Source organism: Dioscorea cayenensis, chromosome 14, assembly GCF_009730915.1.
Source record: "Dioscorea cayenensis subsp. rotundata cultivar TDr96_F1 chromosome 14, TDr96_F1_v2_PseudoChromosome.rev07_lg8_w22 25.fasta, whole genome shotgun sequence".
Classification (NCBI taxonomy): Eukaryota; Viridiplantae; Streptophyta; class Magnoliopsida; order Dioscoreales; family Dioscoreaceae; genus Dioscorea; species Dioscorea cayenensis.
In genome coordinates this window covers 15,388,732-15,402,353 of record NC_052484.1, presented here as the reverse complement: position 1 = coordinate 15,402,353, position 13,622 = coordinate 15,388,732, and the positions used below count along the sequence as shown (strand labels likewise).

Sequence of the window (13,622 nt, the reverse complement as noted above, 5' to 3'; positions counted from 1 at the left end):
GTGGTTAGCAGATTCATGGCAAATCCTGGAAGGCTTCACTAGGAAGCAGTGAAATGGATTCTGAGGTACTTGAAGGGTACCATTAGCATGGGTTTGTGTTTTGGTGGAGAAAGATGTCAGTTGAGTAGGTTTGTGGACTCAGATTATGCAAGTGATCTAGACCGACAGCGCACTACTGGTTATGTATTTCGGATATTTGGTGCTCCAGTTAGTTGGCGATCAGTGTTACAAGCCACAATGGCACTATCTACCACAGAGGTCGAGTATACGGCAGTGGCGTAAGGAGTGAAAAGAAGCTTTGTGGTTATGGGGTTTGTTAGATTATTTGGGGATTGAGCAAGGCACGGTGGACTTGGGGTGATGACGATCGAGTGCAATTCATTTTGGCTAGAAATCAGGTGCACCATGCTCGTACCAAGCATATCGATGTCCCGGTATCATTTTTGTGGGATGTAATAGAGGAAGGCTCTATCTCCTCATCGAAGGTGCACACCAAAGTGACAATCCTCGGACATATTCACCAAAGTTAGTTCCAAGGAGCAAGTTTCAACATTGTTTGAACTTGCTCAATCTTGATTTATGCTAATAAGGGAATTTTTGGGGTTGGGAATCGACTATTTGAGTTTTGGTGAAGATGTTCTATCTTGATGGTCTCAAAGATGAAGAAATCCTTATTCGCTCCACATTTGGTATCAAATGAGAAACGAGGTGGAGAATTGTGAAGAGAAACAATGATAAGAAATAACTATGAGTGGCTTTGTGGGCATGTGCATGTTAGTCACATGTCGACTTATGTTATATAGATATATTAGCATATATATTATTATGTTAGTATATAAGGATATATTAGCATATATTATTATGTTAGTATATAAGGATATATTAGCATATAATATATGCTAATAAGATTATCTCTCATTGAGTTGGATATGAGGTATATATAAGTCAGGATTTTCTTATTGTTTTCTTCTTGAGACGAGCTTGAGAGTTGTTCAAACCATCGGAGATATTCTTCATAGTGGATTTCAATTCCCGACCCCCGTGGAGACGTAGGCAAGAGTGCCGAACTCCACGTAATTACTATGTCGTGGTTTGTGTGTGTTTATCTTTCTTTCTCTATTATAGTCCTATCTTTGCATGTGTTTTGGAGAGTAACCTTGACAGGTTATTGGGACATATACGGGTGTGTTAGTGCTTCCGAAAGGGGTCTTAAGTGAAGCTTTAAGTCCCCTCAACATAAAAATAAACCTAAATAAATCTAGTTGTAACAGATTTTAATGTAGAAAAACAAATTAAACATGGTAGAGTGATATTTAAATAGATGATTTTTTAAAGTTCTCTTTATTAGATTGAATGTATTTTCTTCTCTCTCTCTCTCTTTTTCCATCCTTATGGTTCACATTTGTAAGTTGCTTTTCAAACAAACAGTCCAGATTTATAAATTTTATTAATTATACATAAAATTATTCTAACGTGAATTTTCAGTGCCACCTAACTCAAATTTATTAATTTCAAAACCAATTTTATTATTATTATTATTATTATTATTATTATTATTATTATTATTGGTTCATATATAGTGTGAAATATGTATATTTGGTTTAATTAAAGATGAAAAAAAAACCATGTGAAAAAAAAAAGCTTTTATCATGTACATAATTTTCTATCAAAAAAATTCATGATGCAATTTTATTGTGTTATATATTAAATATAAAAGCAACGATAGTGGAACATTAATGAGGATGGTTAATGGGGAGATGCAGGTGGAATCTCTAAGTCAGTAGTATTGTTATAGTATTGTTCACTTACTATTCACGGATCTCCCGTGGAAGGATGTGCTCCAAGATTATATAGCAGAGGTATTTATTAACTCGCTTTGATTCTTTAAATATCTTCTGAGTGTGCACATGATAAGACTCTAATCGTCCATGTGACGTCTAGCCGAGTTAATAAATCTTTGGGACCATTGTAACTGGAGCATCACTTTACATGTCTATTCTTTAACATCTCTTTTGAGGTGGTGCTTGTCATTTTTGTCAATATATATATATATATATATATATATATATATATATAAGTTGTTGTATTTTTTTTTTTATTAATTTAAAATTATTTTATTAAAATATGAGTTATTGTTAGTTGTTTTCTAATTTTTGTGTTTGATTTCATTTAGAACACTAATGGGATTACTCGAATCTTTAAATTATTTCTTTATTTGATGATTTAGCTTTAAATTTTATAAACAAAACCAAGTCCATTGATAAGCTTCCGATGTTTTTTTTATGTAAAACTTTAAAATGGCACTGATTTGGCTCAGAATTAATTAATTAGACTCAAAAGACAACTTCTCAAAAAAAAGGTTCATTTATAACTTGATTTTGTACTAAACAAGAAACAATATAAGTTATTTAACATTTTCAATTAATAGATTTTATATTTTATAAGATGTCACCTAAGAAATTAATACTAAATTTTATTTGTTGTTATAATTAATATAATAGATATAATAATAAATTTTATAATGCATATGACATAGCATTATTATATTATCATATACAGTGCATATATATATGAGCTATATATAGAGCCAATTTTTTATCGAGTTCCAATAATAATAATGATTCTAATTATTATTGATATAATTATTAATCTTTAATCAAGTTCAGTCTGGAATGAAATGTCAATCTCTCCTATTACCGGGTGGTTGTTGTTATAATTTATATTATAGATTTAAGAATAAATTCTATAATGCATATAATATAAATTTTACACAAATATGTATATTATATATATATATATATATGGACATCGATATAACTCTAATCTATGGGCATTCGTAGAAGACTTGCTTATATATAATCCAATGGCTGCAAATCATTTATTATAATAAATAGTAAATGTAACAGAAATTATGCACTGGATGCCGGCAATAGTGGTAATAAAACAAACAGTATTATAAATAGTGGTAATATTTTTTTTTCAAACCAACCAATCCAGTACAACTCTCTACTATTGTTACCCACTCTCTTTTCACTCTTCTTTGTCTTTTTTTTCTCATTCATATATTTCATTCTCTGCGGACGCTATACAAAAGTCCACAAACAAACGTATTACCATATATATATATATATCTTATATTATTACGTCATCATAATTTTTTGAGCTATTGAACTAGTTGATCAAGTTTTTCTTGAAAATAGTTTCGAGCTCAACTTTACTCAATAGCTTGAATTTTAATATAAATATTCGGATATAATTTAGTAAATTCAAGTAAAATAATTTCCAACTCAACTTAGACTCAATTACTTGAAGTTTTCTGAGCCCAAGTCACATGTTCACACAGTGTACATTTGGCATGGATGGGAAGATGGTGGATGGGTGGTGGACATAAACTTTAGTTTAATTACATGGCATTGACTTTGTCCTTTGTTATTGTCTTTGGGTTCCATGGTAGGGTCATGTGTTTAAGGTCTTGTGAGTATAGACTTAATATAATAGGTGCCTTATTTGATTGTGTACTTTTGGAGAGGCATTGGCTTATTTGCACTTGAGAAGGGGACATAGGGCACAAGTTTAGTGCGGCTAATTTATTAAAATATTGTTTTTTTTTTAATTATTTTTTTAAATGCGCATTTCCGTAATTATTTATGGAAATGCGCATTTTATATTTTTTATTATTATTTTTTAAACAGCCGGTCCCACTCAATTTTTTTAATATTTAAATTTAATTTTTTAAAAACAGAGGGGCCCGTTATTTTTAATATTAGTTTTTATTTTTTTAGACTGCGGGTCCCGATAGTTTTTAAATTAAAAACATTTTACATTCAAACCCTTATAATTTTCATTAATTTTTTACTAAACTTTATTTTTTCTCACTCTACTATGTTATTTTTACTTTCACTCAATTATAACCCTACTGTTAATAATTTAAATAAATAATTTTAAAGAAGAGCTCTCTATATCGATAATTTTTTTCATAGAAATACTGTGTGTTTTAGAAAAAATTTGGAGGGCTTTATATAGTACTCACCCAACAAAACTGACTGGTCAAGATCAATTTCATCCAATCTGCTCTCATGAATGCGAGAGTACTAATCGCACCAATAATTCATCCCAACAACCCCCTTATGATGAAAAAAATATTAAAATTATTTATTTAAATTATTAACAATAGGTTATAATTAGTGAAAGTAAAAAAATAACATAGTAGAGGTGAGAAAAAAATAAGTTATAAGAAAAAAATTAATGAAAATTATAAGGGTTTGAATGTAAAATGTTTTTAATTTAAAAACTATCGGACCCGCAGTTCTTAAAAAAATAAAAACTTAATATTAAAAAAATAACGGGCCCCTCTGTTTTTTTAAAAAATAAATTTAAATATTAAAAAATTAGAGTGGGACCGGCTGTTTAAAAAATAATAATAAAAAAATATAAAATGCACATTTCCGTAAATAATTACGGAAATGCGCATTTAAGGAAATAATTAAAAAAAAGCAATATTTTAATAAATTAGCCGTTTAGTGCCCTAGTTCAAATGCACATGAAATAGTGGTCTAATATATATCAAGAATATCTTATTTTAAAATAATGGATGTCGGCAATCTATTTATTTTATTTGTTTATCTTTATATTTTTTTAAGTGTAAACCCTCAATCTCTTATTAGGGCAATACCGTAATTTCCATTGTAGATATTATCATCTATGTATAGAGGAATGCAATGCAGGTTGATTAATTAGTTATTTTTGTCAGTTTGAGCTCAGCTCAATAAAAACTCAAACTCAGCTCAAATTTCAAAATTTTCAGTCTAATCAATTTTGGTTTTTAAGCTCAAATTCTTAAATTGATAATTGGAAATATATAGATATATGATTATTTGTATATCTTTATAATCTATTATTGAATTAAAAATATTATGTAATTTTTATTTTTTATTCTAAAATTATGCTCCTTAATTGTCAATTAGAAGAATTGAAAACAATTCTAAAGTGAAAAGTCCAAAGTTAATTTTCTAAGAAAATTCTATAATGTTTGTATCTTAAAAATAAAAATATAACCATCATTCAGTTATAGAAATTGAATGAGATGTTGGCTATGCAAGCTCATAAAGCTCATAAAAACATTGATTAAAATAAATATCAATGAAACTCAACTAGGCAGGATAGAGTTAGGTTATTGTTTGAGAATGGCAAGAGAAAAAGAGGAGGTTATTACTATTTTGTTAGGTCATAGTTGATTTATATAATTTTTAAACAATAAAATGATAACATTTTATTTCAAAATAATAGATACCTGTTTTTATCACAATGACAAACAATTATAAATTGAAAAGTCCAAAAAAGAATTTTTTATTCATAATTTTCTTAATTTTTTTTGGGATAAATGCGATGAAGGTAGTTATTTAAGGGTATGCATATTGGCCGAAAATGGGACGTTCGACTTGTGCAGCCTCATCCATTGACGCGGAGTTTTGGGTAATAAGCACGTACTCACATTGAGGACCTGTTTATCATTACATGCATCTAGCGGGACTTAAATTTGGGACAAATATCCCTCAATAGACCTACCATGATTTTCGTAATGGGCCATTATTGTTGAGCTAGGAACCCTTTAGCATTTTCTTAAATTTTTATAAATTAAAATTAAAAACATAAACCACATACAACCTATGTCAGTTGAGAAAAGGCATGAACATTGAAAATTGGGTTATTGCTATGCATTACAAGAGATGAAGCCTGACCTATTCCTGTTAATTTTGTAAAATTTTTAAAAATTTAAAAAGTTTCTACAGATTTATGGAATAAGAGCTTGACATATGAGGAATTAGTTTACACCTATGTCATCCTTATAACCTCATGCTTTATCAAGAGTTTTGTTATCTTATAATGAGTGAATATTATCTTTTAAACTTCATATGACACATATATATATTTTTTTAAGGGCAACAAGCGCTTTTATATGACACATTCCATGCTTAGCAATATTTTATGTGGTAGAGTTTGCAATGTTACTCAACACATTGAAAGGCATAATTGTCAAAAAAAAAATATGTCAAATAAACTATAAATTCACCAAAGTGACATCATGTCATATCATTCTAATTCGTTCTAGGGAATAAAAAGTTTTTCAAATTTATCAAATCTTCAATACATCCCTAATTTTTAAAACTTCTATTTTTAAATCAAAATTAAATTGAAGTGACAAAATTACCTTTACATTTCTTTCCCCTTTGTTGCTCTTCCACACCTACACTATCATGGTTGTGCTTTGTTAATACCGAGAGATGGAAGCTAAGAAAGCAGCTATAGTTATATAGCCCATTAGTTCAAGTATCTCTCTCTTTCCAGTGGCCCCAACATCAGTGACATTAATGATATTTTTGATATTTTATTAAAATATTGAGAGCATGAGGATTAGATATAAAAAAGTTTAATAAAATAAAAACTAGAATGAATTTTAGGATCAAAATGACAATGCAGATGGAGTTTTAAATTATTTTTCCATATATATATGGAAATAGAAAGGGAAACAAAATGATGGTTTTAATTAGTACAGCTGAATATTTATATGTTTAGTCTCCTGGCCTTGATCAAGACAGAAAGTAGTAATTTTGGACTTGTTTCCAAAGCTCACACTCATCTTATACTTACCAAGAAAACCATTGAAGTTATAAAGACCATGTTCATTAGTGACACCACCTGTTTGGCTTGTTTGCCATTCATGCAACAATTTGTCAACAACATCTCCTGTTGGAAGGTTTTTAAAATTGTTATCAGTCAAGCACATTTGGTAGCAACCAAATGGATGGAGAGGTGTCCATAGCATTATTCCACTTATTGAAGGATGTGAGAACCCTTCTCTCAACACTTCTTCTAAATATATAGCCTACAAAAGGGGTTTATTCAAGTTAGATGGTAGATGGTCATAAGAAAACATTGTTAATAGAAAAAAACCATTATAACTAAATAAAAATATATTTTACTGTGTTTTAAGTTGGGTACAATTAATATAAGATGAGGAAGAACAAGTTTTGGTATATGTGTTTTACAAATGATCAATATGACCCATATGTTTTATTTTTAATTTATTTTTTTATCCATACGAGTGATGTGACATTTATTTCTCATGATTATTTTATTTTTTTCTTCCAATATATGAGAAATCCACAGTTAAAATAGATAAACAGTTTATATGAGGATCATATATGTAAGTTATTAAATAATAGATAAAAATTAAAAATAAAAGTAAAATGATAATATTAAATATTTTGAGACTACAAAATGTTAATTTAATTTAAGCTAATTTTTTTTAAAAAAAATCTTGTTTGACTTGAAAATTGTTCTCCAAAACTCATACTTAGAAAGTTTATCATTCTTATCAATTAGCTTACGCAGACGTGTTGATATCTCCCCAAAAAAGGGTGTTATTGTTATAAATAAAAAAGAGAAAACTCACTTGGGTTTGTTGGTCCATCTTCTTGCTGATATCAAGCTCAGTTAACCAAATGGGAAGGTTAAGAGTTGCCAATTTATCAAGCACTGCTCTCATGAATGGATTGTTTGGCCTTGTGAAATGCCCTTCAAGTCCAATTCCTTCCAAAATGGCGCCACCTTGCATGAGTTCTCTAAGTCTCAAAATATAAGAATCCACACTTGAATTCACATCATCACAAGTCTCCACAACATTGTAATCATTCAAAAACAAAGTTGCAAGTGGGTCTTCTTTTTGGGCAGTTTGAAAGAAGCTCAATGAAGCTTTGGAGCCAAGTCTTTGTTCATAGAAGTCAAAGTGTAGCCTTTCATTGTCTACATCCCAATGCACAAATTCCCCTTTGTACCTATTGGAAAAAAGGAGAGTGTAAATTTCCTCTAAATCATTTAGATTTTGACAAGTAACATAAATATTTATTATACTCACCATATTCCTCTAAATGTAGCTTTGAGAATTTGATGTTTACTTATATTTTTGCAATCCTTTGAACACTATGGTTATAAAATCAAATTAAAAAGCACACAAACAATCTTCCTGGTTGCATTGCTACTAAAAATTTTATTAATAAACTCAATTTATCATACAAAAAATTGAAATTAGAATATAAAAGAGTAAAAAACTAAAATTGAAGATATACTAAAAGAAGAAAATTTTCTTATATCACACATACTATAAATAAAAGATTTTTTTTTTACAAAGACGACAATCACCAACTCAAAGGATATGGGACCAAGTGCAATGCAAGTTGAGAGGCTCGAACTCGAAACCTCTCAATCTCACTGCACAGTAGTTACCATTGGGCTAATCTATGGTTCCTCAAATAAAAAAATTATATAAAATATCTCCATAATGCTCAGATTTCTACATAATATATTTATTCTTCAAAGTAAACCAGATTTATTCAAAATAAGATATTCTAACTTTTTCCCCTCTTTCCTTTCACTATGTTTATATAGAAAAAGATCTTTGTTCTCTTTTTTCTATAATATTGGCTCCCTATCTTAGACTAAGAGAGTGAGAGAGATTAGAAATAAGGGAGAAAAACACTAGACACAAAATTTAAATTTTATTTTAAAATATATACATGCAAAATCATTATAGTTCCATAAATTAACTTGATGAATATATTTAAATTAAAATTGATTTGACTAATAATATTTATGAAATAAATACCTGGACATTAAGCTTTGAATCCTTGATTCAACAGCCGATTTGAGCTCTTGGTTAGTGAGATTAAGAACCCATTTTGGATTGTAGATTGGGTTCTCCCAAAATATGTTATGGCCCCTGGCCACAATTCGATTTGATCGCACAAATTTCAACAATTGATCTGCTAAGGTGTAGTTATGTTTGCCTTGTTCAGGTTCAGTAGAATACCACTTGAGTTCATTCTCAAAAACTGTTGCATTGAATCTCTTGATGTACCATTTCTGAATGTTATAAATAAAATTAGGTGCAAACCAACTTGAATGAGTATTTTGTAAAAAAAAAAAAAATTAAATCAATAAAATTACTAAACATGTTCCAAAAAAATTTGCTTTCTCTATAAAATGTAGCATTTTATGAAGTTTGAAATTTTTTATAGAGTTTTATTTAATTACAAAGAAATTAGGAAGATATTTTCTAACATAAAAGACTTTAGATAGGAATATGCAAAGGGAAAAGACCTTATTTAAATTAATGTCAATATATTATGATATGGCAACATTAGGTCAATTTTTTTTATTGGATTAGACATATCGTATGTATAACATGCCATTAGCTCGTCACATCTAATTTTGATTAATCAAAAACTCATTGGTTATTTATAAATGTGTGTGTATTATCCTTTTATACAAGCCAAATTATAATATAATATTTTTATGAGAAATGTGGACAAGTGTTGATTCAAACCTAGTTACCGCAAATAAAAAATAAAAATGTAGAATTGTTAATTTTATTTAGTTCTGAAAAAATAAAATGAATAAAAAAATAATTGTATTTGTAGTGAGAAAATTATTATTATTTTTTCTTCTTCCATCATTTCATATTATTTTATTTTTTATGTATATTTTTTACATATAATTAAAATTACATTTTGATGCATAAAATGATTGATTTCAAAGGTAGTTCACCTGATAAACTGAGTTTCCTAAAATGGTATTTGCAATTGCTGAACCAAATGGAAAATCTTTTGAATGTTGTTGCACTAAAATGGATGCTCCTTTTATCCGATTCCCTTTTCTATCTGACACATGAATTGTGGCCATACGTTTTCTTTTCTATAAAAAAAATATTATTTATTATATAACAAAATAATTAAAAAATCAAAAAATAAATTTGTGAATGGAGTAATGATTAAATAATTAAGTAATAAAAAATATATTATTTCATCAAATTTATCTAAAACATGAGAGAATCACTTACAAGTTGTATACTATCTTGCTGATGTATTGCCCATTGTTCAACAGTAAATGGTTGCAATGAAGCACTTTTTATCATAATCTCTGTCAAGTTATTTTGAGCACTCTATAATAAACCAAAAATAAAAATAAAACATTATTTTTTATAAATTTTCAAAGGAAAAATAAAGATTAAATAATTATAATGCATTTGGTTCAACTCCACCTGAAAGGAAAGAATTGATTTATTTGATGGTGAGCCAAGAACAAAACCACCTTTGAGAAAGGACCAACAATCACTTCTTGCCACTACATTTCCTATGCATTCCAATTTGGAGTCTACTGTTGATAGAGTTGCTTTTACAAAGGATGATAAGCTCTTTCCTTTCAATTTCACCCAACCTAGAAATCTCATTTTAAAAAAAAAAAATCATGTCAATTGACTAAACATAGATTTGCATCATCATAGTTTGTTGGGGAAGTTTAAACATTTGGGTTTGGTTCTAGCATTTTATTGAACAATTTTTCCAAAAAAAAAAAGAAAAAAAAAGTTGAGTTATCAATACCTTTTCTATATATATATATATATATATATATATATATATATATATAAATTCGACAAGTGTTGTCAACGGTCCGTGCACCCTCACCTAGTGACACGGGTGCGGGTTGTAAGTTTACACCCACAACCGAACACCCATTATCATTATTGTGTTCAAGGAGACTTGAACTCAAGATTTTATCAATATCCTACACCAACGCTTTTCATAGTAGAGGTCAATGTTACTAAGGATGCAAACTTGTGATTTTTTTTAATAAAATTATTTTATTATGTATTATAGTCTTTATATATTTATGGATTTTGTTTTCTTGGCATCATCCTAGTTTATATTTCTAATCCTAATATATAGGATCTATTTTATATTACATTAATTTCCTACTTCTTTTGATTGTAGGAAAACATTATTAAAGAAAATTATAATTTACCTATATGAAACATTTTTCTTTTAATAAATTATTAAAAACATTGATTTTTATTTAGTTGCAATATAATGGTTTAATACGAGCTGCTCATTCCATCTTTCTCCATTGATGGCATGGAAGGATTTTATGTAAAGAAATAATCTTTCTTTATGTGCATTTGAGGAAATACTGAAAATGATGGACTATTGAAAATTAACTTGGCTTTGTTTGTTATTAATGTGATAAACTTATACACTATTATTTTAATTTAAAATCCAAAATAAATTTCCAAATATAATTTATTTTTTAATACCATTAATTTGTTGCAATATTCATAGTCACTGTATTTTGCACCAAATTAATGTACATAACCTTAAATAGTTAAGACTAATAGCTTATTGTTGTAGTTAAATTAGTTTAAACTTTTAAGTTAAAATTAATTAATTAATTAATTATAAGATAAAAACAGGGTCTTACATGAGAAAGTATATCTTGTTTTGGGAGTGAGATTTTCTAATAAAAAGGAACATGAATTTGAGACTGTTTCCTTTGTATGGTACCCAAAGTTAACCTCCCCAACATCATTCTTCAAAATCCCTCCATTGTAAAGTGGTTCCTCTGGATGAGATTTGCACTGATAGAAAAAAGAGATTGATTATTAATTTAAAATAATTTAAAAGACATTTAAAACAAAGAAAAAAAGCGTAAAGATATATAAATAATAAATTAGAAAATTAAAAAAAAAATTAGAACCAAGAATATTATACAAATAAAAGTAAACAAATAGTAAGAATAAAAAATGTTAGTTCAAGTGATAGATGTTTGGTTTTGAGTTCAAAAGTGTTTTTTATACTTTGCTTGAATTGATTTAGAGTAAAATGAGATTTATTTTATTCTTATTTATGAAGAATTAAATAGAATGGTTTGATAAAAATGGTAAGAAACAAATGTTTTTTTTAATTTAGTTCTTACAATAATTTGGATTTTTTTAGTAGAGAATTTCAAGAGCATTTTCATTTTTAATTCATTAATAAAAGTTAGTGTAGGGTGCACAAAAGGTTTGAACTGAATTTTATAGCGCTCTACTATGATATGTACATAGTTATTTTAATATTTATTAATATTAATATTAATATTATTATATATTTTTTATAAGTGCAACAAGCATGTACTGGGGTGTGCATATAGGAAGCATTGAGCTCACATGTGCTCTCACTCTGCCTATATGAATATTAGACTGCAAGCCCGCACTCATACCTAGATATGTATAATGACATTGTATATAGAACATTTTTAACCAGGATAATAAGTATTTTATTAACCAAATGTTTCGTAGTAGAGCCAATGTTAATGGACCAAAAGTCATTTGGCCAAATTTTATATTTATACTCTTATATATATATATATATATATATATATATAATTAAAATCTCTTATTTGATTTGGTCATGAGCAAAAATAATTTATTAATTATTTAGTTTTAAAAAATCATTAATTAACATATAAATTGCAAATAATAAAACATTTTCAATGAGGAAAATGTGCAATACCTTAGTGTAAGCACTAAGCAGAATAGTCGTATGTGGGGCCTACTGCATTGAAAGAAAGACATTGATTAATACTCTATTAAGAAATGAGATAAATAAGCGTAGTCAAATATATTTACTTTTTTAATCTCAGTAAAGTAAAACTAATTTTATACAAATTAGTAAGGGTAAATAACCTTACTGATCCTCTGCCTTTCCATCTGCTTTGTTTTTTCAACACATAACTTTGAAAGGGACGATTTTGTCCTTTATTTTTAATTTTTATTATAATTTAGTTAACTTAAATATATCGTAAACAACGATTATATTTAATATATATCAGTTTAGGTGCTAACTTTGAATATATATATATATATATATATCTATATATCATGTAATATGCCATATATGATCCGTGTTAATCCTGTATATGACTAAATTATAACAAAAACTAAAAATAAAAGATCAACCATAATTTTTTAAAAACTGATAACCAAGATAAAAACACATAAAAAATAGAAAATCATTTAAGTTGTTTACTCTATTAATTACTAAAGTAGTGCTAGACCATCTAATAAATAATATATATATATATATATATATATATATATATATATTGACCACATAATTTATGAGCATGCATGATTATAGAAAACAAAATTAAATATAAAGAGAAATGATAGAAGATCAAACCAGAGGAGGCACAATACACCAAAAGCGGGAGGAGAAAAGAAGAGAGGAGAAGATTCACAAACAATACAAGGCATGCACCTTCAAACCCTCTAATCATTTTTACCCCTTTGAAACTAGGTCACCTACATAAGCAGAGTAAGAGTAATGGTTTGGACAATAGTGTTTATGAAAGAAATAAGAAGGTATTGGGTTTAAATAGAAGACCTTGAGTTAGTAGGTGGATTTGTTGAAGAGCTAACTTAGGGAAGAATACTCCCTAATTTCATGATGAGGATAACAGTGCCTCTGTTTGTTTGTTATTTGAATATGATCACATTGACTTTGTTACACATTTCCTTGAATGCACTGTCACTCTCTTTATGCTCACATGCACTCTCTTTCCATCCAACATCAACTCCAACACAATATCTTTATATTGATTTGTCTCTTGATTTATTAAAAAAAAAAAGAAAAAACTTAATTTGTTAAAGTAAAAAAAATTATCAATATAATATATATATATATATATCAATATATTTTTCTTAAGATTATATCTCTACATTCATTTGTCTCTTGATACGAAGAAACAAC

General features: G+C 27.9%; 1 protein-coding gene across 1 annotated transcript; it reads right to left on the bottom strand.

The window, feature by feature from the left end:
• Nucleotides 1-6,544: 6,544 nt before the first annotated feature.
• LOC120276166 (endo-1,4-beta-xylanase 5-like) lies at nucleotides 6,545-12,088 on the bottom strand. The gene is made up of 8 exons (XM_039282894.1): nucleotides 12,038-12,088; nucleotides 11,311-11,467; nucleotides 10,097-10,272; nucleotides 9,896-9,997; nucleotides 9,604-9,750; nucleotides 8,663-8,919; nucleotides 7,454-7,835; nucleotides 6,545-6,883 (listed from the first exon to the last, which is right to left on the bottom strand). The coding sequence occupies exons 1-8, from the start codon at nucleotides 12,086-12,088 to the stop codon at nucleotides 6,545-6,547; spliced, it is 1,611 nt and encodes a 536-aa protein (XP_039138828.1).
• Between the last annotated feature and the right edge of the window lie 1,534 nt (nucleotides 12,089-13,622).

Excerpts from the sequence above, each read along its gene's own strand:
- LOC120276166 (XM_039282894.1), bottom strand. The coding sequence starts at position 12,088 with ATGAGTGCGGGCTTGCAGTCTAATATTCATATAGGCAGAGTGAGAGCA. Across the intron at positions 9,998-10,096 it reads AATCAATTCTTTCCTTTCAG|AGTGCTCAAAATAACTTGAC; the intron begins GTGGAGTTGAAC and ends GGTTTATTATAG. Across the intron at positions 9,751-9,895 it reads AGCAAGATAGTATACAACTT|AAAAGAAAACGTATGGCCAC; the intron begins GTAAGTGATTCT and ends TTTTTTTTATAG.